Below are 26027 nucleotides of genomic sequence, written 5' to 3' on the forward strand. Positions count from 1 at the left end.
AGTACGCGGAGGAATGTGATGAGAAGAAAAGAACGGCCACATTCGACTGAGGGTAATTGGTTGATTTCTGCCTGGATGTAGAAGAGCGTCGCAAATACAGCGGCGAGGCTGGAGACAGACTGAGACGACACTGTGGCGGCAACAAGAAAAATACTGTTCACTCGACTTATTTATCTCTGCCGCTCCTCTGACAGCCCGTCAGCGCGGAGGATGACGAGCCGTTACTCCGGATTTCAGTCCATATTCAGTGTGAGCTCAGACGTGAGGAATAATCAATAGAATCAATTTATTTTTACAATTTCAAGCTCATAGAAGAGGTTCTGCCCCGAGATATCTATTAGCAAAAGAAACTAGTGCTGATGTGATTAGTTGATTAATCAATTAGTCAATCAACTGGAAATTCATTTAAAATGATTTTGAAAATCAGTTTGCAACGTCAACCATTCTTTGGTCCCTTTGGCTTTTCAAATGGGAAGATTTAGGGCTCAAGCTGCTTATTTTAATGATCAATTCATCTGCCAATTTTTATCTTGATTAATCAATAAATAGTTTGGTTTATTAAAACATCAGAATAAAGTCAAATACTGGTCATCAGGATTTCATAAAGTGAGATCAGGAAAAGCAGAAAATCATCAAATGTTTTGTATTTTTAACTTGAAAAATACAAAACGATTAATCAATTATTGATTTTTTTGTAGAGCACCTCAATTAATCAACAGATTTCCTTGGCTCTCGTTTCCTTATCATTTGAATCTTTGGTATTTGGCCTGTTGAAGGGACAAATAAAGTAACCTGAAGATATAAAATGTGAAATGGTGACCGACTTTTTTTCATTATTTTTTGACATTTTATAAATCAAATGATTAAATTATTCAGAAATATTATGAATAGATTATCAGATAATGAAGATAATTAACAATCACTGTGAACTGGTTGTATCACTAAACCTTTAAGCTCTTAATTATTTTAATTATCAGATGAAAACCTCAAATTGAATCTATTATTAGTGGAGAAATAAATCTAAGAAAACCTGCCTGAGTTTTTCCCTCGTTGAAACCTGTTTCATCTCTGTGGGTGTGAAACTGTCCTGTCACATGACCTGCCAAAGGATTTCTAGGACGGTGAAGACGGACTCGGGATCGTTTTGTGGGCGTGTTTGAGTGAAGGTGAGGAAAATGGAAAATGCAGAGGAAGGAATGAGGGTGAGAAAAGTGGCAGAGCGCTGTAGCTACCTCTTCCTGGCGAGTGCTGGCGTGCCCCACGGCGAGGGCAGCGAGGTCTCATGAGTCAGGCAGGGAGGCACCTGCTCCGCACGACTGCATGGCAGCACGCACGCACACACACACACACACACACACACAGACACACACACACACACACACACAGAAAGCCACAATCAAAGACAAACATGCACACACACACACACGCACACGCACACACGCACATGCAGCCGTGCAGATGGACCAGACCGAGGATGAACAGCCAGAGGTTAGAGGACGAAAAAAGAGAAAAGAAGAGAAGAAGAGAAGAAGCTGTTAGTGGAAAGCTGACAGAGGAAACAGGATCAGAGCTACAGCTGGAGCACATGCATGACGCCAGCTACACCTGCACATGAGCTGCGCAGGTAGTGCTGTCATAGCGACCGAGGCAGGAGTCTGATACCTTCAGCTAAATGCAAACTGCTTTCGACTGTGACCTCCAGGTGGTGCACACATGCACAGAAGAAGAAATGGGGTAAAGAGGATTGTAACCGATTAAACTGCAGTCAACAGGCCCAGACACTGAGAGCAGCATCTGAACAACCCGCCTTAAAACACCTTAAACCAAAATGTGTATTTATTTGTTTTTTCTTGTTTCCTTTGGCATCACAGTTGTAATTAATTTCTGATTATTTATCATTTGAACGGATTTCACACTTTCTGGCATCATGACAACACTGTCAGGCTGAGTCACAGCCTCAGTCAACCTCTTTATTAAACTTTATTTCACTCAACAGCGTCTCTGTTTTATATTGTAAATCCTCAGCATGTTAGTGTCAGTCTTCAGTGTAGCTGGACGTGATTGTTGATGTAAGATGCAGCAAATTAACTTTAAAGGTCCCGTGTTATATAAAGGTAGATTTCCATGTGTAGTGTGATTATACATCAGGTCTAGCTTCTATATTAATACTGTGAAAGTATCAAAGCCTCAGTCCACAGAGAAATGCACACTTCTGGAACTTTGTGATGTCACAACAAAGCAGTCACCAAGCCCCGCCCAACTGGCCCCACCATCCAAACCTTGCAGGATTTAGTTGTTTGTTTGTTTTTTAAGTGATTTTACCTGAAATCTGCTATATTTTTATTGTATCACTCAGAAAACCAATCAGAAGAGAGGCTCAGAGCCTCCTCTCTTCTGATTGGCTCACTGACCTGTTGTTACTAGAGCTCCAGAGAGAAGCCTGAGAGAGCAGATGTAAAACTAAACTGAGATGGTTTTTTGGTTCTTAAAACCACAAATATATCTTCTTATGGATCAACACTTCAAATAAAACACAGAACAGACTTTTAATCTACAGTAATAAAGAAGCAGAACTCAAACAATCAGCACAGATTTAAGGTATGACTCATAATGAAGCAAAGGGGAGATTTGCTTCATTATGAGTTCAGTTTTTTAGGTCACTTGAGTTTGTACAGCACTGTTGATGTTGTTGTTGTTCTGACAATAATCCCCCTCAGGCTCAATAATTTGGACCTTAAAAAATTAAAAAACGTTGATAGGAGTTCATTTAAGATTCAAACGAGGCCAAAAGAAACACGACAGTCCCTCATGGGGAGGAAGAGAAATTAACTGAAGGCTTTTATTATATGTATAAAAAAATGAGAGAAATGAACATGTGGTTTCAATCTGCCGAAAGGCTCCGTGACTCAGAACCCATGACCCACAGTCACATCGTAATTCTTTACACGGCGACAAACTCTCTCTAAACTGTTCACTCGTTACACAGTGAATCAATAACTCGTCGACAGCATGTTGACAGGAAAGCCTCATCTGTATTCATGTGCGAGCGACATGCAGAGAGACGACCCTTCAAGCCTGATTTATGGTGTAATGTACACACTGCTACACATTCCTACACGCCACTGGCGGGCTCTCACCTCACACGAAACCCAAACAGTGTATATAACAATTATTTGAATGCCATTATTAAATATCACACTGCAATGCCCGGGTTGCGTAACGCGCTCACCTGTCAAAAGAGTCGGTTGCCATCTTGTACAGGTAGATGAAGAGCTTGCTGCAGTGTTTGAGCGTGGGGCAGACGCTGTCTCCGGCGCAGCCTCCGGGGGCGGCCTCGTCCTCCAGCAGCCTCTGGAAGGGCTGAGCGTTGGAGGGGAACACGGCCGTGGGACCCAGCTTCTTGGTGTCCGAGAAACAGCCCAGCAGTCTGGTGTTTTTCAAAATAAAACCACATAATCAAACCACATAATACTTGCATCGGAAAGAATACAAAGGATTTGTCGTCTTTCTTTGAACTGAAATACAAAACACATCAAATAGGAAGCACCACAGTCATTTCAGCGGTTCTTCATACATTATCCTGCTTCCACATTTACATATTATGTAACTCTATTATTATTCTATTACATCTTACTTGTAAACTATTTGTGAACTAGGTTGTTTCCTGGGCTTTCAGTCATATCTTAGTCGCCAGGGAGATGGTTCAGTCGTTACTGTGTGAAGTAAGAAACTTTAGATACTACACAAACTCCATCTGCTGATGAAGGCATTAAGATGTGACTGAAAGCTGCAGAAGAAATCAAGTAAGTGGACCTTCAGTTGAGTTTTTCCACGATTAAAAAACGTTCCTTCAAGGTCGCATAGTTCCCAATGTAGGTTCTGCAAATGTTTTTACGAGGAAGGAAATGCATCAGTCCTCAATGTAAACATGCACCAGAGGTAGTGTGAACGTTTTCATTAATAATTCATCTCTCCATCCAGAAAACGAAGGACAAAACCAAACCCTTCCAAATGAAAAGCAAATATGGCGATTCGCAGGGGGGCGGGCCAGATTTGCGGAGGATTAAGAAACACAGATGTTCCTTGAGCTCATGATTAACAGAAGCGGGAACAGGCCTCACCTCACAGCGTCCGCCAGCTTCTCGAACTGGATCTCTGTGCGGAAGAAGTGCGAGTTGGCGGGCTCGTAGCGCATGGCGGCGGTGAGCGTGCAGAACACTGTGTGCAGGAGCTCGAACACCTGGTTCTGGTTGACGCGCTCCCAGCCGTGGCGCGGCGGCTGGCACAGTGAGCGCTCCATGGCCACCAGCAGGGAGGTGACGTAGACGAAGCCGCCCACCTTGCGGAACACCGTCCGGGTGCGGTGACTCTCGCGCAACACTGCAAGCAAAGCCTGGAAGGGCGGAAGAAGAGAGGACAGAAACATCATTTCATTTTCTTGATGTTTCCACATTTTATCTTCTTCATTTCAGAAAATAATGAGCTCTTTACAAAGAAACAAAACACATTTAGTTGGCGGGAAATTACTTTTTTTTTTTTATATCTCCCCCAAAGGTGCATCAGCTGTCGCATCATTTATTCTGAAGATGTCACACATGCTGTTTCACTCTCGCTGCATCATTTTAACTCACTTTATTTCACGTACTTTTTGTCACTCAATTATTCTTTCCAGTGTTGAGTTTTCATGTCATTCGTTGTTTTGGATTTTTTTCCACCTCATTCAGTCATGTCTCCATTCATCAACTCATTTCATTCTCCTTCTTCTTTGCGGTGAGGCATATTTATGAGCCCCTGGGGTTTCTTTGGCTCACCACACCGACTGGATTTTTTTTTTTTTTCCCCTACATTTTTCTACAAGTTTTATGTTTCGCATTTGCAAGTAAGCTAAACCGAAAACATCAAACTCTAACCTAGATATGGGTTTGGGGACCTAAAAACAGCCTGAGAGCAGAGGATGACGGTGACAGGGGCAGGATTTTAACTAGCAACTGAAAAGCAGAGACAACGTCGGGGCTCGGCGACAGATGAAGCTTCTGAATGATATAGGTGAAGTGAAGTGAAGCGAAGCGTCAGCACACGTCAGTGAGAGCAGAGCTCGGTACCACCGGAGACTCTTTCATTAGCATCATGCCACCAACACAGTGGCTGGGAAAGTTTTCACCTTGTGTTTGTGTGTTGGTGTCATCACTGCAAAATGTGCCCCTGCTTTAAGGACAGGTGTTTATTTGATCTGTTTGCCTGTGAACAGACACTTTCCAGGTGTGTAGCTGAGATCAAAGTGAAGGTTGAACTGGGAGACGGGTGCGCTCCGACCCCTGACGACTGAATGCTCCAAAGATGTTGGGATTATAGGACAAAAACATAAACTAATAAACGTTATTATTTCTGAACATGTGCGTAAGACACCTGTTACCTACTTACAGTGCATCATTAACTATTATATCATCATTAACTCCATATCCTACAAATAAAAAAGCAGTAGAATTAAAGAAATATCTCATTTAGACAGTGTAATTCACCACAGTCTTAACTCATCCAAAACAATTTTGCAGTGGCAGCGGAAATTAAATAAAACTTCATTCAGGAAAAATGAGAAACTATTTCATTTTATTTTATTTTATTCTTTTATATAATTTAGGTGAATAAACATATTAAGATGCCAGTTTGAGATGCTATAAGATACTGTAAAATTGTGCTGGAAGTCAACGAGCAGAAATCCTTTTATTTTTGTGAGATTTCTGCGTAATGATTCCTCAGGTATTTGATTCACCTGAAGAGTGAAACAGAGACCTGCCAGGACTCAAAACTTTAGATTAAGATTATTTTGTTAAACAACAAAAAATTAACTTCAACACTCAGGATTCTCATCTAATCATGCATAAAACTGATGATTTTATCGACAACAAGATTTTAACCCACTTCTGCAAGTGAAGAGAAGTAAAAACAGTGATCCGTTGCACCACTGATGCAGCTGTTTCCTGCTGCATTACAATACTGTCAGACTCAGCACAGCGTTTTCTTTTTGTTTTTTAAACCAATCACAGGATGTCTCCAACTTCCTGTCCTCCAAGCTGGGAAATTACCAGCGAGCTGTGGCTATGTGCTGGTGAAAAATTCATGTGCTGGGTGTTAAACCAGCACCCCCACCTCCACCTCACGAGAGATTACAGGGTTAAATGTTCACTTTCACAAAGCTAATCAGCTTAATATTGAGATCTATTTGTGTTACTGTCAGTGGTGCATAAACTCCAATGAAGAGCCAGGAAAAAACGATTTTAATGTTGAACTGTATTTTATACAAGGTCTTTGCAGTCTGCTTTTTTTTTTGAGGGTTATAATTAAAATCCCTGATTAGTGAAATAGGAGCAAAATGCTGACGGGTTAATCCAGCCGGAGCCTTCAGAAGGCGTGAGAATTACCTCGTCTGATGGAGAGGAATTTCAAAATGCAATTATGTTTCAGAAAACGAACCGCCATCCTCTCATCCTCTCTCTCTCTGTGTGTGTGTGTGTGTGTGTGTGTGTTAATGTGTGTGTGTGTATATGCCTTTATGTGCACCTAACACTCAGTAACCCTGGTCTGAAGCAATTACTGTATGCAGGGCTTCAAATGTATATTGATTTTGAAATTGCAGACTTTCTTTTCCTCACTAGAACTGAAGGTTTGCGTTGGTGCCGACGGCCTCTCACCAAGAGCTTCTGTTAACTCACACGTACGAGGGTTATTTTGTACAAAACAAAAAGCACTGACGAGAGTATGTTGGAAAATGTGCAGCTGTATGTGTGTGTGTGTGTGTGTGTGTGTGTGTGTTGTTACCCTCAATATGTCCGTCTTCAGCTGCAGTTCACTGGACGGCGCAGAGTGCATGAGGCCCAGCAGCGTCCCCATGTCGTCGTCACCGCTTGGCGACAGTACGAGCTGCTGGATGATGAGCAGGGCGTGTTCCCGACACTGACGGTACTTCACGATGTTATGGACGCAGCGGGCGCCGCCGAACTCCCGGAAAAGGGCTTCGAGGTGGAGAGAGAGAGAGGGAGAGAGGGAGAGAGGGAGGGAGAAATGTCATCTCATAGTTTTGGACTGAGCATTTGTGACAGTGTGTGTCAGAAAGTGTTTTAGATTTAAATGTTGAATGGTTTATTCTCCACAGCACAGCTAAACACACGACATCCATCAATCTCATCCCGGTCGTTCTGATTGTTCAGTGTATTTATCTTGGCCTGAAACCGATCAGCAGTTTCATTACGATCGACTCAATTGTTTCGTCTAAAAAAAAAAAAAAAAAAGGAAAAAGTGACGTCCTCAAACGAGGGCTTCTCAAAATACAAAAACATGAATCGTTCATGTTCAGTTTAATTCCTTCTTGGAATGGATGTGAGGAAGTCCACAACACGGACATCATAAGACAGAAAAGCAGCAAATACTCAAATTAAAACCAGTTTCTTCAAGTCATTTATCAAGATAAAATAACAATTAATCAAAAATCAGTTATTTGACCAACAGTTTCACACACATATTTAGTCATTTATTATCAAATCATACCCAGTATAAACAGTGTAGAAGTCTATTTATGTTTTGATATGTTGGTTTTCTTTGGTGTATCTCTGGTTCTGTAGTGAAACATAAATCCAAGCTGACGGCAGCTGCAAACCTTTTCAGAGCCACGTCTCGAACCTACAGACGGTTCGTGTTTAAGCTCCAAAGGTCGGATTTTTACAGAGGAGCGGTGTGACTTTAAGATAAAATACTGCCGCTCCACTGTTTCAGTCCCGAGGTCAGACTGAAGAAACCTTTCACTGTCGGCAATACTCTTCAAGTTCACCCTCGGTATAGAGTTACTGTTCCATAATGTTGTTGGTTTTGATTCTTAATATCCTGTTACTACTTATTGTGAACTGCTGAAAACGATGATGAGGTTCTGGTTTGATTTTCGCCTGCGCTCCTCCGTCAGCCGTTGCGTGGCGCTCTGGTGGGCGGATGCTTCTTTTAGACCTTAGATTTTCTTGTGATTTTGGTGACGCACTGAATCTTTTTATTTATTTTTTTCTACTCGTCGGCGCTCGCTTCAAGTCTCTTCAGATAAGACGGACGATCTGCGTGTCGGGAGTGGAGAGCTACAAATATCACACACATCAGCGTGAGAGAGAGAGAGAGACACAGAGAGAGAGAGCGCAGTCATCATCAAGTTTGAGGAGAGCTGTGAGCCGTCAGTGTGCAGTCTGTTGGACGTCTCTGTGACTCATCATCACACAAACACACACACACAGACACACACACACACACACACACACACACACACACACACACACACACACACACACACACACACACAGAGGGTGGGACTGGGTGATTTGATGGGATAGGATGAGGGAGGTTTAAGCAAATGTAATAAGATGCTTTATTGATCCCCAGAGGAAAAGTCTCTTTTCTCTCCAGCTGGACGGAGAGGTCAGAGGTCAAGAACCAGCAGCCGTGGTGATGGTGGAGATTCAGTGTTTTTGCTCAAGGACACAAATCAGCACAAATGTTTTTTTTTGGGGCTGAATTAAATCACCACATTGAGTGATTTCACCCTTTTTAGCGTCATCAGCGTTCAAGGTCAAACAAATAATTAAACCATGAAAGTACAGTTGACATGTCATCAGTTGTTATAAAGGAACTGGTAACACCGGTCTGTCACTGATCCTGATCCCGCCCAACATCCTGCACAGCATGAAACAAGTCACCTGCAGCAGCAACTTCAGTATGTGCAACGAGTTACAGAGAGAGAGAGAGAGAGAGAGAGAGTGTGTGTGTGTGTGTGTGTGTGTGTGGACTTTTAAATCCCTTTTAAAGATTGTTTTATGGGTGTGCTTTCTCTGGGCTCAGGGTCTGAATCTACTAATGTTTCAAATCTATTATTATATTAAGTCATCATCCTGTTTCTCAGCAATTAATTGAATTGTTTTAGACTGTTTTATCTCATTTTTACTGAACCTCATTGTCACTTTTCTCTCCCTCCACAATGTTGTAAAAACCCTTAAACTGTTTTTAAATGTCTTTTTTTAATCGTTCATTTTTTTATTGTTCCTCTTCAATTTTATCTCGTCTTGTAAAGCACTTTATAACTGTGTTTTGAAAGGCGCTATATTAAAAAAGCTTATTATTATTATTATTATTATTATTATTATTATTATTATCATTATTATTATTATATTCATGGGGTCTGAAAAGCAGGAGCCCAATACACTTGTGGGGCCTGACAACTTTATGGAGACCAAACTGCTGGATCCCACAAGTTTAAATGGCTGTTTGAGGGTTCAAGTTTGATTTTAGAATCAGGTTTAGATCAGGGTTGGGGTTGGAGTTAGGTCTCATAATAATAATAATAATGATAAGTTTAGTTACATGAAAACAAATTACTCAAAATAAAAGTAAAAACACAAATCAGAAATCTAAAAATATGTGAAATATTTAAGAGATTATTCAAAAGCTTTGTGAAAAAAAGTGTTTTTAAAAGTGATATGAGGTTGTGTTAGAGTTAGGGAATGCATTGAGTCAATGATGGGTCCACATGAATATAGTAAACCAAAGATGTGTGTGTTTACCTGCATTGGTGTTGGTGGTGTTGGAGCCATGCAGGAGCACAGTGAGGGTCTCCATCACCAGCCAGGCCAGCTGCTTCTGCTCCTCTGCCACTGTGTTGTTTTTACAGTCGGCTGTAGACGGAGGGGAAACACAGGGAACAGTCATGATTTCATCACAGACACACAGTAAGTGTATCATACTAACTATGTAATAAATAAAAAACTCAATAACACAATGAGAAAACTGAATTTAATCTTCTGACACCTGCATTTCAGGTCAGACGAGTAGTTTCTCAAACTTTTCTTTAAGTCTTGGATTTTATATTGTACGGACTTCTGTCGAGCGCTCAGTCGTCACAGGATGCTGCGGATTCGACATCTTCTTGTGTATTTACCGATCTATAAGATTAACTTATTGGTGATTGCTCTGTTTTACCTTTAGTACCAGCTGTTCACATGATTCCAATCTGAGAATATAATGATCCTTAAAGAGTAACTTAACACCAGCTGAACAAAACCTTCATTCAACTTCTGACCTCCCTGCAGCGATGCAGAGTGCAGTCCAGGATGTGTCAGTGTATTTACCGCAACATTACACTGTTGGATTCAGGTGCAACACACCTGCTGTTCAGTCTGCTGTTATGTATTTCTTTCAGCTTTCATTACCGATCGCTGATTTGGAAGAATTTACAACGTTAAATTCACATCTCGTGTTCGGTCATTTGCCTAAATTCCTTTAGGACCTGTTTTTGCGAGTGATTCTGCTTCCTGGTCCGACTGTGGTGCAGTTCGACAGAAGCTGTTACGAATACAATGGAGGAGGTGTGATCAGCTCTGCAGACGTCACAGCTCATTTTCAGTAATTGCAAATATACAGGGGGGAAAAAAAAAGAGAAGCTCCTCACCTTGGTCATTGTTGTGTGGTTGCTGTTGCGTGGCCGGGTCTTTGAGCAAGGCGGCGTACTTGTGCAGCAGGTTGACCAGTACCTCCAGCAGGCCGACCTCCCTCAGCACGTCGCTGAACACCGGGTCATGCCTGGCCAGCTTCAGCAGCGTCCGGACGGCGGTGATGCTGCAGGCGTGCGACGTGCTCGACTTGAGCAGCACGCTGACGCTGAACAGCTCCTTGCACGGCACATAGTTGAGGCTGAAGACCACAAACTCCAGCAGCTCGAAGTACTTGGCCTGGGCCTCGGGCAGCTTGGCCACACGGTCCGCAAACTGTGACAGGGTGTGCTGCGACTCCAGGATGAAGTAGTTGGCCGGCTCCGCTGCGTAGATGTTTCCAATGGCGTCCAGCAGCATGCATGCCAGGCGGCTTGTTTTAGCCCGCAGGAAGGCGTTCTGGAGCACCGCGAAGGCCTGGATGTTACGCACCGTGTGGCCTGGAAGAAAAGAGATGACAAGGTTATAACAAAACAAACGACTGATGAATGACTCATCAAAATGTTAATGGAAAAACATTTTTTAAAATTCATTAAATCAAATATGAGATTTGATATAATAAAAAGCGATAAGTGCAGATAATGTCTGTGTATGTTACATCTATATCATGGTCATTTTATTGGCAAGTCATCAAACTGTAGGTAACCATAGCAACAATACTTCGAAAAATCGATGGAAAAAGTTTCCTTGGCCTTGAAAGCTGAAAGCAGATATCAGAGATCAACGCTGATGAAATGTCTCCAAGGAGCGAAACAAAAAAAAGTTGCTCCGATTTGCTAATTGCTACTTTCCATCTTTATTACACACAATAAACAAATCTTTTGATTGATTGACCACTGAATGCACGCAGTATCGGCCGTGAATTGATCTCACTCGTAGATGATCAGTGTCGTTGATCGCAGCATCCCTACTGCCCATTGTTAAAATGTGCAGAATAATTCACGGTCTTGTTGTTACTCCATTACTGGTTTTATTTGTCTTTTGTTGGTCGTTACTAAAAATTAAAATCACATCACTTCGCACAAGGGAACTTTATCCACCAAAAAATTTACTTTTTGACTGTGTTTTTTAACCCTATCCTGACATCTGTCATTCTAACTGCTAATTAACATGTGATTTTCACACAGTCCACGACACTGGTAATGACCAGCTCCTTCATCATGATCCCCTGCGTCTCTGTCACTCATGTCTTTGACTGTATAAAGATAAACGTCAACAGTTTCCAGTTGAATCAGTAATAAAACATCAAGGGATAAAAACCCTGATTTGACGTCAATCAAATAAATGTGTTTGACTCAGAGACTCTCACACACACACACACACACACACACACACACACACACACACACGGAGGAACGGTGACAATGAAATGTGTCGTCACACACACAGCCGTTAAGTGGACGTGGCAGGCTAATTAGGCGTGTAAGCCGACCCTCGCACCATGATGGCTTCTGGTAATGACTCTGCACACAGCTGGAGCTGACATTAGGTGTGTGTGTGTGTGTGTGTGTGTGTGTGTGTGTGTGTGTGTGTGTGCGTGCGTGCGGTCTAACAGGCGGTAGAGCTCGGTGAGGAGGTTCGTTAGCTGACTGATTTCTGTGTTTGCGTCTGTGCGTGCTGTTGACAGGGAGAAGGGAAGGCGGTGTTTTCTGCAAGGGTGGAGGTGACGAGTTTGTAACACCGCACAGCCAAAAGACGTGTTACAATCTGTCACGCAAAGACATTTCATCATGCGTGTCCTCTCCTAAAGCCGAAGAGTGAACACAATGAAACCACATCGAACGGAATATTTTAAAATCACTCGGGGTTAAAATAAATTAGCAAGTAAATAAATAAGTAGGAAATAAAGGCACAAAATTAAATAAATGGATAAATGAGTAAATGAATGAAAATCAATGGTGGAATATTTAGAGTATATAAAAAAATGATTAATTAATATAATCATAAAACCTTATCGTATGCTTTCTAATGCATCATGACAACACCCACAAAACATTATAGAGATAATAATAAGTACAAACATCTTATGAGCTTTTCTGCTTCACTAAGCAGCTGCTTCACATGATCATAGTACACCAGCAGTTTCTATAATAAGAAAAGCTCATAATGCACCCTAATTAAAAGATATTTGTGTTTTACAGTCATGCAAAGATGTTTATTTACCAACAGGAAACAGATTTGGTGCTAAAGTAAGAAAGTTCCATTTTTAAAACTAGAATCTTTTAAACATGTTTGATATTAGAAGCAGAACTGATTCTTCTCCCAGTTTAAAGCTGTTTTATTCACTTTTATCTTCCCTAATGAGTTTTCTCTTTTCGCTCTTTGTTGTGGGAGTATTTGCTTTTTCCATGTGTGTTCTGTAAACTTTTTAGCGGGTACCGTTTTGAGCGGGAGCAAACACACAGGCCCCGAGACAATTCTCCGAACCGCTAAAGCATCTCTGGACTCCAAAGAGCCCATTTGTATGCGGGAGGCTTCAGGCATTCGTCTCCAGCAGCGTGACAGGCGGCGGAGTTGCCATGGTGTCTGTCAACAGGTTAAGCTTTCTGGGATCAACCAAGCATCAAAGTCATTGCAGGGATTAAGATGTGACGGCGAGATCCGGCGGCTGGAGACTTTTCCACGTGTAATTCCTCTCTTGTTTCAGGGCTTCGGGCGAACGGAGCCGGTGGTGGTCTAAAGACTTAAGACGCAGGCCTGTGATCAGGAATCACTGGTTCGTATCGTGGATAGGAGGGAGGGAACAGCTTCACTCCATCAACATTTAACGTCAACGTGTCCTCAATTCCTTCTTTGCATGGGGAGTTTAGCAGAGAGCCGCATTGTTTCCAAAGTTCTGTGTGCTGCTCTTCCCTTTGGGTGTTTGTTCACCCGTTAAATCTTACAACAAAAAGACACCACCTCTATTTGACAGATTTATCAGCTCATGTCTCCTCATTCACCCTGCTGTGATATATCTGCATTATTTAGCACTTACAGAAAAGGACAGCTACAGTTTTATCTATTTATTTATTTATTTATTTATTTTTAAATCTGAAAGGCAAATCGGAAGGTCAGTGGTTTGATTCTCGGCTGCTCCAGTCCACATGTCCTCGGGCAAAATACTCCAAAAAACAAACTGTGACGTCAGTGTGAGTGTGTGTGTGTGTGTGTGTGTGTGTGTGTGTGCGTCTGCATATGGTAGAAAAACATGCTGTGAATGTGTGCGTGAACAGGTGAATGTGGCTCGTAGCGTGAAGCGCTCCGATTGGTCGGTGAGACTAGTAAAGTGCGCTATAAGTGCAGTGCATTTAAAGTTCGTCCTGACTTCCTCCAGCTGGATATGAATCTTTAAAAACAAATATACCACGAATATAGACTTCTGTTTACAAAAAACTCAAACAGGAAGTAAATTTTGTCATGGAATATTTTCAGCCAAACATTTGGTGCGTCAGTGAGTCTTTGCAGCTGCAGGTTGTTGTACGTGGGGTTGATTTAAAAATAAGTTAAAGTGTTTGTGTTCCCCAAAAAGAGGAAACACGACACTCGCTGATGAGGAATAAGATTGTGTTTTACTTTCTGCATCCACCACTGAAGGACACCGACTGCGCATGAGCTGGAAAACAAACATGGACGCTCTACAGCTCGTCTTTAACAAAGCAGAGATCAGTTGGTGTTGCGGTAATAGAAATATGGCATAACAGGAAACCTTATCCCGTAAATTAATAATCAGGTGTAATGAAATAAGTCTCAGTTTAAAACCGTGTTAGCAACCATAAAAAAAAAAAAACAGATTCAGCATTAACACACCTTTCCCAGAAGGCTGCGGGAGAACGAAGCCAGGCAGCAGGAAGGGGGCGCCGGTCGTCAGGCCGGCTGGTTTCAGCTCCGTCACCCCGTATGTGGTCAGACAGGTGACCAGGTTGACCAGGTCCTTCAGCGCATCCTTCGATTCGTCCTCCTTGGCCTGTTCCAGTCTGGATACAGAGACAGACGCTTGTGTGAATGTACATATAACACTATGTGAGCTGCGACCTGGGGGTGAAGAGCTCCGCCGTACCTGAGCATGAGGTCGCAGAGAAAGGCGTAACCCTGGCACATTCGGAAGTCGTCCAGCAGCGTCTGCGACACGTCGCTGGAGTCTTTGAGGAAGCAGGAGAGGCCGGCGAACATCTCGACTATCTCCAGTGGGGAGAGATCATCCGACTGCTGCATGTTCTGAACACATGTGGCCAGGCACTCCTTCTCTGTGGATGGAGGAGGCGGCGGGAGACGGGGGTTAGAGGTAAAGAAGGAGGAGGACGATTTGATGTGACAAATGATTAGAAATAAACTGAAAGGAACTCGTTACTATTAAAGGAAGAAACAGCAACTCAACTGCATGATGAAAGCTGGAGAATCACGTTTTACATTATCATTTGAAAACCCTGTTTCATGCTCTAGGTTTTCTATCATCATGGTTTTAGTTGAAGAAAAAGAATCAGCATTGGGTGGAAAAGTTGCCATTCTCCTTCGTACATGTTTGCACCTCTCTCTATCAGCGCTGCAGGTAGAGCAGCGGCTGCACTTCCTTCAAGTTTGCAGTAGACACAGGACCTTAATGACACACCGCAAAAGCTTGTCTGTCTTGTTTCAGCACGTCTTTCTCTATCGCCTGCTCTCATCTCTAAAACTAATGCTAATGCTAACTAATAAGCTGCAAGAAGATTTTACAAGCTGCTTATCTGGAGTTAAACAAACATTTAACACGTCCACCGCAAAGTGTTTGGCGGTAGTGTGAATTCTGGTCGTGTTAAACATTTAAACATGAAAGGAAACTTTATTTAATTTAAATAACTGAACTGATGAACTGATTAAAAGCTCTGCTTCAAAGTAAAAGTACTTTATAGAAATGGAGTGGCGTCAAAAGTGCGATATTTATAAAAAGTCAGACGTTTAGAAAAAAATATTTATAAAGTAAAGTGCAGACGCTTGAAAAATATAATAATATAAAGTACATGTGCTTCGTTACTGTCCACCCCTGGTCTTGACAACTTTTCTTGACACACTGTGCAACACATTTTGTGGCCCCTGCTCTTCGCTGTCAGAGGGCGGGGCTCCCGTATGTCCCTTCAACAGGCACCTTTTCCTGTCGTGCCTCCTTCCTTCCAGTAAACAACTAGTTTTGTGTGTTTTGCTCGTTGTATTCTCACAATGTGTTTTCTGTTACTGAGTTACATGAGAGGTTTTTATTTTTTTTTGCATGCAATTCCTATAGATTGAAGTTTAAAGCTCCTGTATTTGGATGTCTGGATCTTGGGCGGGCGAATGAACACAACTGATTCTAGTGCGACCACAATGAAGCCATCCGGCCAACACATCCTGCGCATCTGTATTTACCATGTATGTATTTGACCACGTTGACGCTGAGGCCATGTCGGGAGATGGTGGTGAGCACCTCCCCGGCGCTCCTCCTCCAGGGCAGGTTGTGGGGGGGGCACCAGGAGGTGATGGCACTGAACAGGAGCTGCAGGTCGTCCTTTTGAGCCAGCTCCTCCGCCGGAGACACGAAGGTGCACAGCTTCACCAGGATCTGCAAAGAGTGGAGAGGACGGGAAACTGACTCCAGGCGTGAGGCTGAAAACGAGCTGATAAAACTACTGCTTTCAACACGGAGACAGACCAGGGTTTGTTCAATGTGTCCTCTGTAACTGATATCATAATATGTGTGAATGCAAGATTCAGGGACAAATGTGATTATGGCAGTTAAGAGTAAATGAAGTAACCATATCAGGCTGAATTTTGCACCACGATTAAAGTGAGGAGCCACTAATCCCTTTTTATCAGAGCCCACGTGAATTTAAAGTATCAAACTAAATCAATAACCATCGTATAATCTGCTGCTGCAGAGTCCGGACGGATTCTGCACAAGATTCACAAGACTTTAGTTCAGGCTGAATCAAGAACAAATCACTGAGCTTTTCCTCCAGATGTAAAATATGATTTAATGCATCAAGAAAAAGGCAGAAAATCAGGTGATTGTTTTTCCTTCTTTAGAAAAGATAAAGTTAAAGGTCCATATTTTCCTCTTAACAATCCAGTTGTCTTTTTTTACCTGGACGAAAACTTTCTGGAGACTCGCCCTGCGGTCGGCCAGCGGCAGCTCCGGCTGGGTGTGGCCCTGGCCTGGTGTCTTCTCCTGGGAGGTGGGAGGTGGCGGAGGCGGCGGCTGCGGAGCGGGGGCCGCCGGCGCCTCGGCCATGTGGGGCAGGTCAAAGAACAGGTAGAGGCATTTGACCAGCGTGGAGGGTACGGACATGGTCGTCATGCAGTCCACCGTTTTCTGAAAAAGAGCAGAAGAGAAGTTTGAGGTTGGTGGGGGACGGATTGTGAAATTAAGAAACAAGAAATGTATTTCAGAAGAACCTAAAATCGATATACGATCAGAACAGCCCTGGGTGTGTATGTGCGGCTGTTACCAACATGAAGCAGAGATGAGAATGTTTTTGCTTTTAGCGTGACTTTGGTAAATGGGTATTTTTACTGCTGTGGTCGTGTTACTGTGAGCTAAAAAAAAAGAAGAAGAGTTGTGAAGGCTTGAGGTGTGTGTTTATTGTGTGTTTTCCATGATTATACTATATATGTGTGTGTGTGTGTGTGTGTGTGTGTGTGTGTGTTGATGACAGGGGAAAGGGCTGCAGAAAGAGATGGGGTTTGTGTTCACTGAGGCGAATGATTCAGATAATCAAATGCTGCCTCCTCCACACACACGCACACGCGCACACACACACACACACACACACACACACACACACACACACACACACAACCTCAGTCCCTCAGCTGATCAATGGAGGGGAGGAGTGGGGGAGGGACAGAAAAAAAAGAGCAAGACGTGACTGTGGAAGAAGGTAGAGGAGTCTACAGTCGGCAGCGAGTCAGTGTAACGGAAAATCAGACCTGCACCTTTGGTACATGGAGCCTGTGAGGTGAAGAGTGTATGTGTGTGTGTGTGTGTGTGTGTGTGTGTGTGTGTGTCTGTGAGTGTGTTTACAGGCTGTGACGGACATATTGGCCCTGCTGCAGCTTTAGGGTCAAGGTTACTGCAACAGTCAATCAGGGAGAAAACCAGAGAGGCAGACATTTTATTGGATGTGTGTGTGTGTGTGTGTGTGTTTATGTGACAGAGAGACAAAGAGAGAGAATGAGATAGAGATAAACACAAGGAGAGGAGAGGGAGAAGAAACACCCATGTGTGTCAAAGAGAGCGAGAGATAAGAGCACTGGGAACGTGGAGCGTGAAGGGCATCCTACAAAAACAGATGTCAGCGTGGAGGTAGAGACAGAGCTACAAACAAAAATGTTGCTGTTTTATCATCTGAGGGAGGAAGAGCAGGAGGTGAGAGAGACAGAGAGGGAGAGAGGGAGGGAGGTGACGTCAGGTTTATGGGAGGCCAGCTGCCGGGAGAGTCCTTTGTTTTACCGTCTACTGAGACACCAGAGGAAAGGAACACCAATCCATTAAAGCCAGTCACTCCCTCTCAGAAACAGGACCTGAGCCGCCCTTTTGGCCCCTTGTCAGCTTGTGTGTACGGACGTCTAACAGTTATGCAGCAGTATAATGAAACTGTTGCCTGGTTATCACAGTGACATAACAGCAGCTTGGCAGAAGACACAGTGGACACAGATGAGAAAAGGCGGCGGCGGCACAAAAGAGCAGTTCACGTCCAAGAGCCAGCAGTTCCAACACTCTAAGCTCTGACAATTAATAATGAGCTGTAATTATGTGTGTGTGACAGGTTTGTTTTTATCTTAATGAGTGGAAAGTCTGAGAGTTGAAGCTCTGAATCCCCAGACCACAGGACTGCAGAACATTCAGGTTGGTTCTGATTAGGTCTGGGCTGATATTCAATAATAACTTTATTTATCTTATAGCTTTAAACTTTTTCTTTTTCTGTTCTTTGCAGTTTTGGCAGTTTTGAGTCTTCCCTGCTGCCGAGTCCGACCCTGTATGTTTCCATCTGACAAGGTATATTGATATCCAGTAACCGATATTGCAATATTTGTGCTGGACTGCATCCAGATATTCAATTTTGGATATCGCCCGAGCCCGGTTATGATAGCTGGTACTAGGGGTGGGCAATCAGCTAGCCTGCTAACTGCAACAGGCGATGTCAGTCCTTGTTCTGCTCTGCAGCCACGGCGAGCTTGGTGTCGCAGAACATGTACAAGTTCTCCACGGACGCGGAACGTCTGTGGGACCAGAGACCTGCCCTTAGGTTAGCCGGGACTAGCTAGTGAGCAGCGACTGAACTGTTCAAATTAAATTCTACATGTAGGACCTCATAAATCAATAAAAAGTGCTTTCCAAACTAATACGTCACATGAACTAAGAAAAAAGTGCAACTGGTTCTGACACAATTTGTAAACAGGAAACAGCGGCGAGCAGACAAACATCTGGAAGAAGCGCCGGAAAAATACGAATCACAACTTTCGGTCAGGACATTCACAATAAAATCAGAGCAGGAAACAAAGTGCAGATTGTGATAATGATGGTGGGTTTTACTTTTAGCCAGATAACCCATCCCTAGCTTCTCATCTGATAAGTTGATTTGTTAGTGGATTCAGATTTCATAAAATGGCATGGAACTCTAAATGTACGAATCCAACGAAAGGTTTTTCTGATGAAAACACACTTCCCTACTTCAAAAAGACTTTCTTTGACCATAAAATATAACACAGTCACAGTCACAGTCAGTCTGTCTTCACTTAAAACTAACGTGATACCTCAACCAGAAGAAGAAGAATGCACTTAGAAAAAGGCTGACAGGGCCGTAAAGCAGAACCCGTCTCTAACAGAACGGAAACTTAATTTCAGTGACGTGTGAGTGGTTTAAAATCCCACAGTGTCTGGTGTCGGCTTTGAGGCCACTTCAGAAGAAAAAAAAAAGGTGTAAATTTAAGCAAGAAGTGGACTTGAAAAATAAATTTGAGTTGTATTTTCCTGACAACACAGGCATGCTGTTTGCATGTGTACAAACCTGAGCGGGTGTATTTCTGCAGTGCAGCGGCACTGTCAACTTTTCTGCTTCAGTACTGCAGAGAGCACAATGCAGCACAAACACAAACTGTAATGTATTTCACTTATATCTCCACACGTTCTCTTAAGAGATGAAGTCAGTCCGTAAGAAGCATGGCTGCTGTGAGTGCATGTGCTTCGACAAGAACAGATAAATCAAAGAAAAGAAAAGAACTGAGTGACGGGAGGTTTTTGAAAACATGTCTGCAGAAGCAGAGGGGAAGTGTTTGACTCGACAACAACAAAGGCAGATTTCTGATGTGCAGCAGACCAGGAAGAGCAGCCAGCCAGCCGGCCAGCTGACAGCGATGCTCCCTCTCAAGACCTCCAGAGGAATGTGGTGCCGAAAAAGTTCAAAAGATTTTCTGCCGGCCACAGTTAAAGAGCACAGAGAGGAAAACACGAGCGTAACGTCTAACCTTTAAACCAGGAGGCCAAGGAGCTGCCGTGTCACGATTCAGCGGTATGCAGAATAGCGTTGCATTGTGACTAGACAAATCCAATCGTTGACTTGTGATCCCGTTGCATTCAATTTTAAAAAAAGATGACAATAATGCCATTCATGTGACGTAGAGAAGAATGAGTAAAATGACTCTGAGTGGTAAACAAACATCAGGTAGAAACATCAATCCCTTCATTCAGTACAGTAAAGCAGGTTTAACAGATGACTGAATGTTCGGGGGGAATAAAGCTGGGATGGTTCAGGCGGGAATTTGTAGTCTTACTCAACAGCCTGTTTCTCGGTTCTTACAGAGGATCATGTTATTTTTCTGCAGGGGGATCAAAGGCGGGAGATGTAAATAGGTCAAAGAGATGCTGAATACCCCCTTTTACTTTTTTACAAGCCCCCCCCCCCCGCAATACGAGGAGTTATCAAAACAGTGATGCGAGCGAGCGCGGCATCGTTATTCTACCAACCTGTCCGGAGGAGGCCAACAGGTTGATGGTGGTCAGTAGCATCCAACCGCGACTCGCCTCCTCACTCTGGTTCACCTCCAGGAACTGGACGATGGCTCGACTGGCTGCCTCTGGAGAAGCAAACACACACACACACACACACACACACACATTAAGTGGATGGAAAGTGAAAGCTCACTGTGGCAGGCAGATGGGCTGCTGGAACAGTGATCAGTTATGCAATGAATAATCATCTTGGTGAATGCGATGTGGGAAAAGTGAGGGCTTGAGGCTTCTTGGTTTTGTCTCGCCTCCAACCCCACCAAAAAAAAAAAACAACAAATCTTGTGTGCTGTTCTAATCCTGTCTCAATTTAATACAGATAATTAAGACAATCAAGAAAATCAATTTACAGACTTACAGCGTTAGCCAACTAGCCGACTTAGCTAGCTTCTTGGTGCAGCGACCAACTATTCTGCTCACAGGTTAAGTTGACTTTTCTTATGTTTCTGTTCTTTTCATCCAATGACCAGACCTTTAAAGATTCACTTAAATTCACTAACTAATATTTGTTGTGATTGCATGAAGGAAATAGATTTGCTGGGACAGGAGCTGAAACTGCTAAAGCAGCTAGCTGTGAGTGTTTCCAGGCTGTCTTCATTAACCAGCGTCTGCTACAGTAAGTCTGCATGTACTTAACTTCCTCATACTGTGAATAACAAGTATTTATTCTACAGACACATACAGTTCAGCTAATACTGCAGTGATTTAGAGAGCCGACCACCACGTTGAAGATTTTCCAATCTGACTCATCGTCTTTACTGCCAAATACAAAGAGCTCTGATTGGCTCAGATTCATCTCCAACCACGAGAACAGCCATTCCTGAAGAACAACTCCAGCACTGTGTCCAAAATCACTCCCTCCTTCACTCAATCACCTCTCCCTTTGTAACGGACCCTCAGTGATTCGCTGTTTGATGAGTAATACATTTGAGATTTCAGGGGCTTGTGAGTCATCGTCATATTGCGTCATCACCGACAAGAGTAGACGCATGACTGTAAAATGCATATATGCTATAAAATGGACACGCTGCATTGTAGTATTGCATTGTATTACACATGTTCTCTCAGCTTCAGATGGAGAAATAAAGTTTGTTTTTGAAAATAGAAAATCTAAATCAGTTGTTTTGATGATGCCAGAGTGCTGCAAAGCCAGTCAAGAGCCTGAGTCAACTACTGACTCAATCTACAGAGGCCTGGCCACCAGCTGGAGGAGTGTATTGTGTTGTGGTGTTGCAAAATCAGAGCCGTTCTCTGCTTCTCTGCTCGAAAAACAACACATCACATGGTCAGACAGAGACAGAGAGAGAAGGATGGAGAGAGATGATATAGAAGGAGAGAGTGTGTGTGTGTGTGTGTGTGTCCTTTGTACAAAAAAAGTCTACTGACTAGGAACATTTTTTAAATGGAAAATGGTAGATTTTAACCCCGTGGAGTCCATCTGCGGCCACAGTTTTATTTACAGTTAAATAACTTTATATATCATGTAGAGACAAGCTGAGGGAAACAGTTGGAAGTGCTGATGTGGGACTTTCACACACGATCGCACAGAGTCTGAATTGTTATTATTTCCCATGATTGACATAATTTATCATTTTTAGTGAAAAAGGCACAAAAATAAATGTATTATAGTTTCATATCTCACATATTTCTGCTACATTAGAGTGTACAAACAATAAAACCATAGACTTTGAGCTTTTCTATAGAATTATTTGATGCAATGCATGTGGACCAGGGATGGATTAAAAGGTAACGCAAAGACAGGGATGAATTCATAAAACAAATCATCAAAATAGACTCCAGAGGGTTAATTAACTGTAGGATAAGACACTTCCTTGTATATACTTCATCACTTACAGGTGTTTGGGAATTTTGTTTACGTGCAGGATGTATTTGCTGCAGCTTTACAGCAAAATTTGAACCAATAATAATTCTACAATCATGATTTAACCTATAAAAATCATTCAAATTGATCATAATGGAAGGAATAAAAAATCCCTTCCAACATCTATGTGTTTATAAGTAAAGCCAAAGGGGGAATGAACACCCACAGAAGGGAGGAAGCGAACAAGTGGATCATCTTTGTGACATGGAAACTGGTTATGGGGAACTAACCGCAACAGCGCCAGAGATATGATAAAGTACTTCCTGTTACATCTGCCTGTCAGAGCGCTCACCTGTTGACTTGTTAGAGGCTCTTCGTCTGATTTCCGTCACCATGAGTCGTGAGACCTGTGTGGTGAACTGCAGCAGGTCGGAGAACTTCTCCGTCATGGTGCTGGGTGGAGCATTCCCAAAGACCTGAAGCAAAACAGATTAGTTGTAGTTTAATCAGTGGAAAATGATTTATTATATTATTATTTATTTAATGGAAAGAACATGTAATAAATTGGTCATTATTTGCTATTAAAGCCTCATAATTACAGCTGTAATCAGGCACGAGCAGGACTCATCAAGGTGGCGGGAACACCGGAAACTATCTTTGTTTGTTTCCTGGCAGGTTATAATTTTACAGCCACAGCGCAGACTGCAGCCGGTCAAAGATATACTGCACTTCATTCAACGACGGCTCATCATGTATTTATTTATCCAGCAGATCTGACATGAAAGAAGGCCTGGAGCCCAGAGCCCTGCGCCTGGAGCCCGGCACCCTGCTGCACCGGGAGTACTCTTTACTTTTGAATTCTGACATGAATTATGCCACCAGTGAGTGAATCACAGCCAGCGCGGGGGTAATTAGCTGACAAGTCAAGAGACCCTTGGTAAGGCACTCCAGTGTGACGAGAACACTCAACAGGCCTGCCTGCAGCAACGGCCGCGAAAAAACCAAGAGGCAAACTGCTCCGTCGGTGTAATAGAAGAGAAAGACTGTAAATATTACAACCGTTTCACTGGCTCCTGTGTTCTCTGCTTCGTCGAGTAAACAAACACACACACACACGCACACACGCACACACGCACACACGCACACACGCACACACGCACACACGCACACACGCAGACACGCAGACATTTGACATCGATCTGTGGCTCTTCCCATTTAAAGCTCCCTCGCACGACTTCCCATTCGGCCTCCCTGCAAAGCATTTCATATACTCTACTACAGCCCTTTAATCAGTGGGTTGTCAATTGTCCAATTTGCACATGTTTGTGGTTGTCATTAGTGCTGGAATGATTCATCTATAAATAAATTTGTCAATCAATAGAAACTTCATTAGGAAAAACATTGATAAATTACTTAAATGATGAATTGGTTTTCAAATAAAAATGACAAATATTCAAAGCTGCTTTTCTCTGTTTTTAATTATTAAACGCTTTTTAGAATAAATGGTTTCTCAGTTAAACAAAAAGGATTAAATCAGTTTTTTAAGGTGTCTGGATCTGGTTTATCATCTGTAAATGTAACGAATTACTTTTATTTTACATTTACTTTCAGTTTATGCAAGTTATATATATCATCCTTTCTTTGTATTGCTTATGGTTTTTATTTTACTAAACTGCTTATCTAAGTTAATGTAGCATATAAATTTTGTCAGTTACCAACAGTGAAGATTATTTCCTCATATATCTCTGATTTCAGTTCTTTTTTTTTTTGTGTTGCAGCTTGTGGCTTTTCGATTGAACACAGTGTTGACAGCGTGTGGGAAGTTCACCACCTTTGCATGACTTCACACTCCTACACACCTTTCCGCCAGGTGTGTGTTACACAATAGTCACTTTGTCACCGGCGTTTTTGGAGATCTGTACTTTGGGGACCAGGTGTGTCATCAGGGAGCTCAAGCTTTAATACAGTGTCAGTACTAGAGGTAATGATAAAGTATGTTTCAATAAACTGCAGTCTGATCATTTACATGGTAAATACAGTAAAAACATGTATGTCACTGCGCTCAATTTAGCTGAACAGCAATAATTCAACATACCCAGACAAGTCAACCAGCTGATTTCCATCAGATTTAACGGCAGCCTGTTGAAATAGCATCTGTGAGGTGTGTAGTCAGGTGTGTGTGGAAATAACCTGTTAACCACAGGATCTGAATCGCAAATACTCCCCCGGTTACATGCTCTTTTATTGAGCTCACGTCAATCCATCCATAGTAGAGTGATGGAGTGATAGAGGAGTGATGTAAGAGGTCCTGTGTGTCAGCTGACGGCGCACCAGCAGCGAGCAGGTTTGAACGCTGGCGTCATACATCACAGAACCAAAGTGAATGCTTTTAAACTGAGCTGTCAACTCGGAGTTCTTATGTGAACTGATGTCTGTTCCGAGACGTTCGTCTGCTCGTGTGCTTGCTGTTTGGACCGCCGCCAACCCTCACCCTCCGCCCCTGCTGTGACTTACCCTGTTAAATACAGGAAGCATCATGTAGAGCTTCTCCTCCTGCTCCTTCTGGGTCATGTGGCGAGGAGGGTGGCACAGCTCGGCGAACAGGCGCCGCAGGTGCATCAGGCCCAGCGCGTTGTCCTGGGGGCTGCACTCCTCCTGCCTCGGCCGCCCCATGATCCTCTTCACCATGTTCATCTTGAGCGGCTTTGTCAGGGCAAAGGCAGCCCTGTGGAAGGAGGAGGGTGGGTTAATTACATGTCTTATAACAGTTTAATACTGGGCTGGGTATCACTTAATAACATTTCTTTGTTACCAACTAAACTGTGTCCGCTGGTTGGCCCTGCACACTTGATTAAAGTCATCCTCTTTTTTACCTGTTTCCTCTCTTTGCACTGTCCACTTTGCTGCTGTAATACTGCAAGTTTCTCCTCTGTGGGACTTATAAAGGAATATCTTATCTGATCTTTAATCAGAGTCTCTGATTGAAATCAAAACTTTTTTAATTGGTTGGTTGTCTTTCGTTTTTCTCGTTCTAGAATCTCTACTGAAATTTAGGCATCATATCACAAACCGTAATAACAATATAAACATGTAGCGAGTCGCTGCAAAACATAAAAATGTCCTCTGGGTGACATAACTTCTGCAAACTTTATTAAAAGGTCCTCAGCTGGTTGAATTTCTAAACACAAAACTCTTTCGTGCTGTTTTTTTGGGGGGGGGGGTTTGTGCTGTTGCTCCTTTGAATACACTTGATCGATCGGTCTGGTTAACTCTAACTGTCGCCCCGGCTACTGCACAAAAGCTCAGGACTCGGGAGTTGGTATCAAACATTGAGAGATTAGTGAGAGTAGTGAAAGGTGGCATCACTGGGCCAGATGCGTGGCTTAGTTTCCTCCTTTTCTAACAACAGTCATTTGACATGCTTAGCTGAATGTAAATATATATATATATATATATATATATATATACACTATATATATGTCAAACTAGTAAACTGGAAAAGGCAGGACATTAGGTTCAGTGTAGAAACTCAGCTGTCATTTAAAATAATACTGAGCCATAATATTTCAAACTGTACTTGACACATGATGAAACTACCGTTTTTGTTTTTGTTGGTGAAGTAACTTTCTGCCTCATTGGCAAAGCTAATGAAAATACAGCTGGGAGCACAAACTGTCCCAAATTCAGGTGACTGTGT

General features: G+C 42.8%; 1 protein-coding gene across 1 annotated transcript in view; it reads right to left on the reverse strand.

The window, feature by feature from the left end:
* The window catches only part of wdfy3 (WD repeat and FYVE domain containing 3), a 76309-nt gene extending 51258 nt beyond the window's left edge, over positions 1-25051 (reverse strand). The window contains exons 1-13 of the mRNA XM_087176082.1: positions 24845-25051; positions 22683-22806; positions 20467-20576; positions 16585-16812; positions 15870-16062; positions 14551-14737; positions 14301-14467; positions 10472-10951; positions 9588-9698; positions 6817-7010; positions 4122-4393; positions 3230-3427; positions 1233-1316 (exon numbers count right to left, since the gene is read on the reverse strand). Of these exons, the coding sequence (XP_087032208.1) occupies positions 1233-1316; positions 3230-3427; positions 4122-4393; positions 6817-7010; positions 9588-9698; positions 10472-10951; positions 14301-14467; positions 14551-14737; positions 15870-16062; positions 16585-16812; positions 20467-20576; positions 22683-22806; positions 24845-25024 (2528 nt within the window). The 5' untranslated portion in view covers positions 25025-25051. The remainder of the gene's footprint in view (positions 1-1232; positions 1317-3229; positions 3428-4121; positions 4394-6816; positions 7011-9587; positions 9699-10471; positions 10952-14300; positions 14468-14550; positions 14738-15869; positions 16063-16584; positions 16813-20466; positions 20577-22682; positions 22807-24844) is intronic.
* Between the last annotated feature and the right edge of the window lie 976 nt (positions 25052-26027).

The sequence above is a fragment of the Seriola lalandi genome, unplaced genomic scaffold (genome assembly GCF_002814215.2).
Source record: "Seriola lalandi dorsalis isolate HSWRI2012SDOR001 ecotype SW California unplaced genomic scaffold, Sedor1 jcf7180002054524, whole genome shotgun sequence".
Classification (NCBI taxonomy): domain Eukaryota; kingdom Metazoa; phylum Chordata; class Actinopteri; order Carangiformes; family Carangidae; genus Seriola; species Seriola lalandi.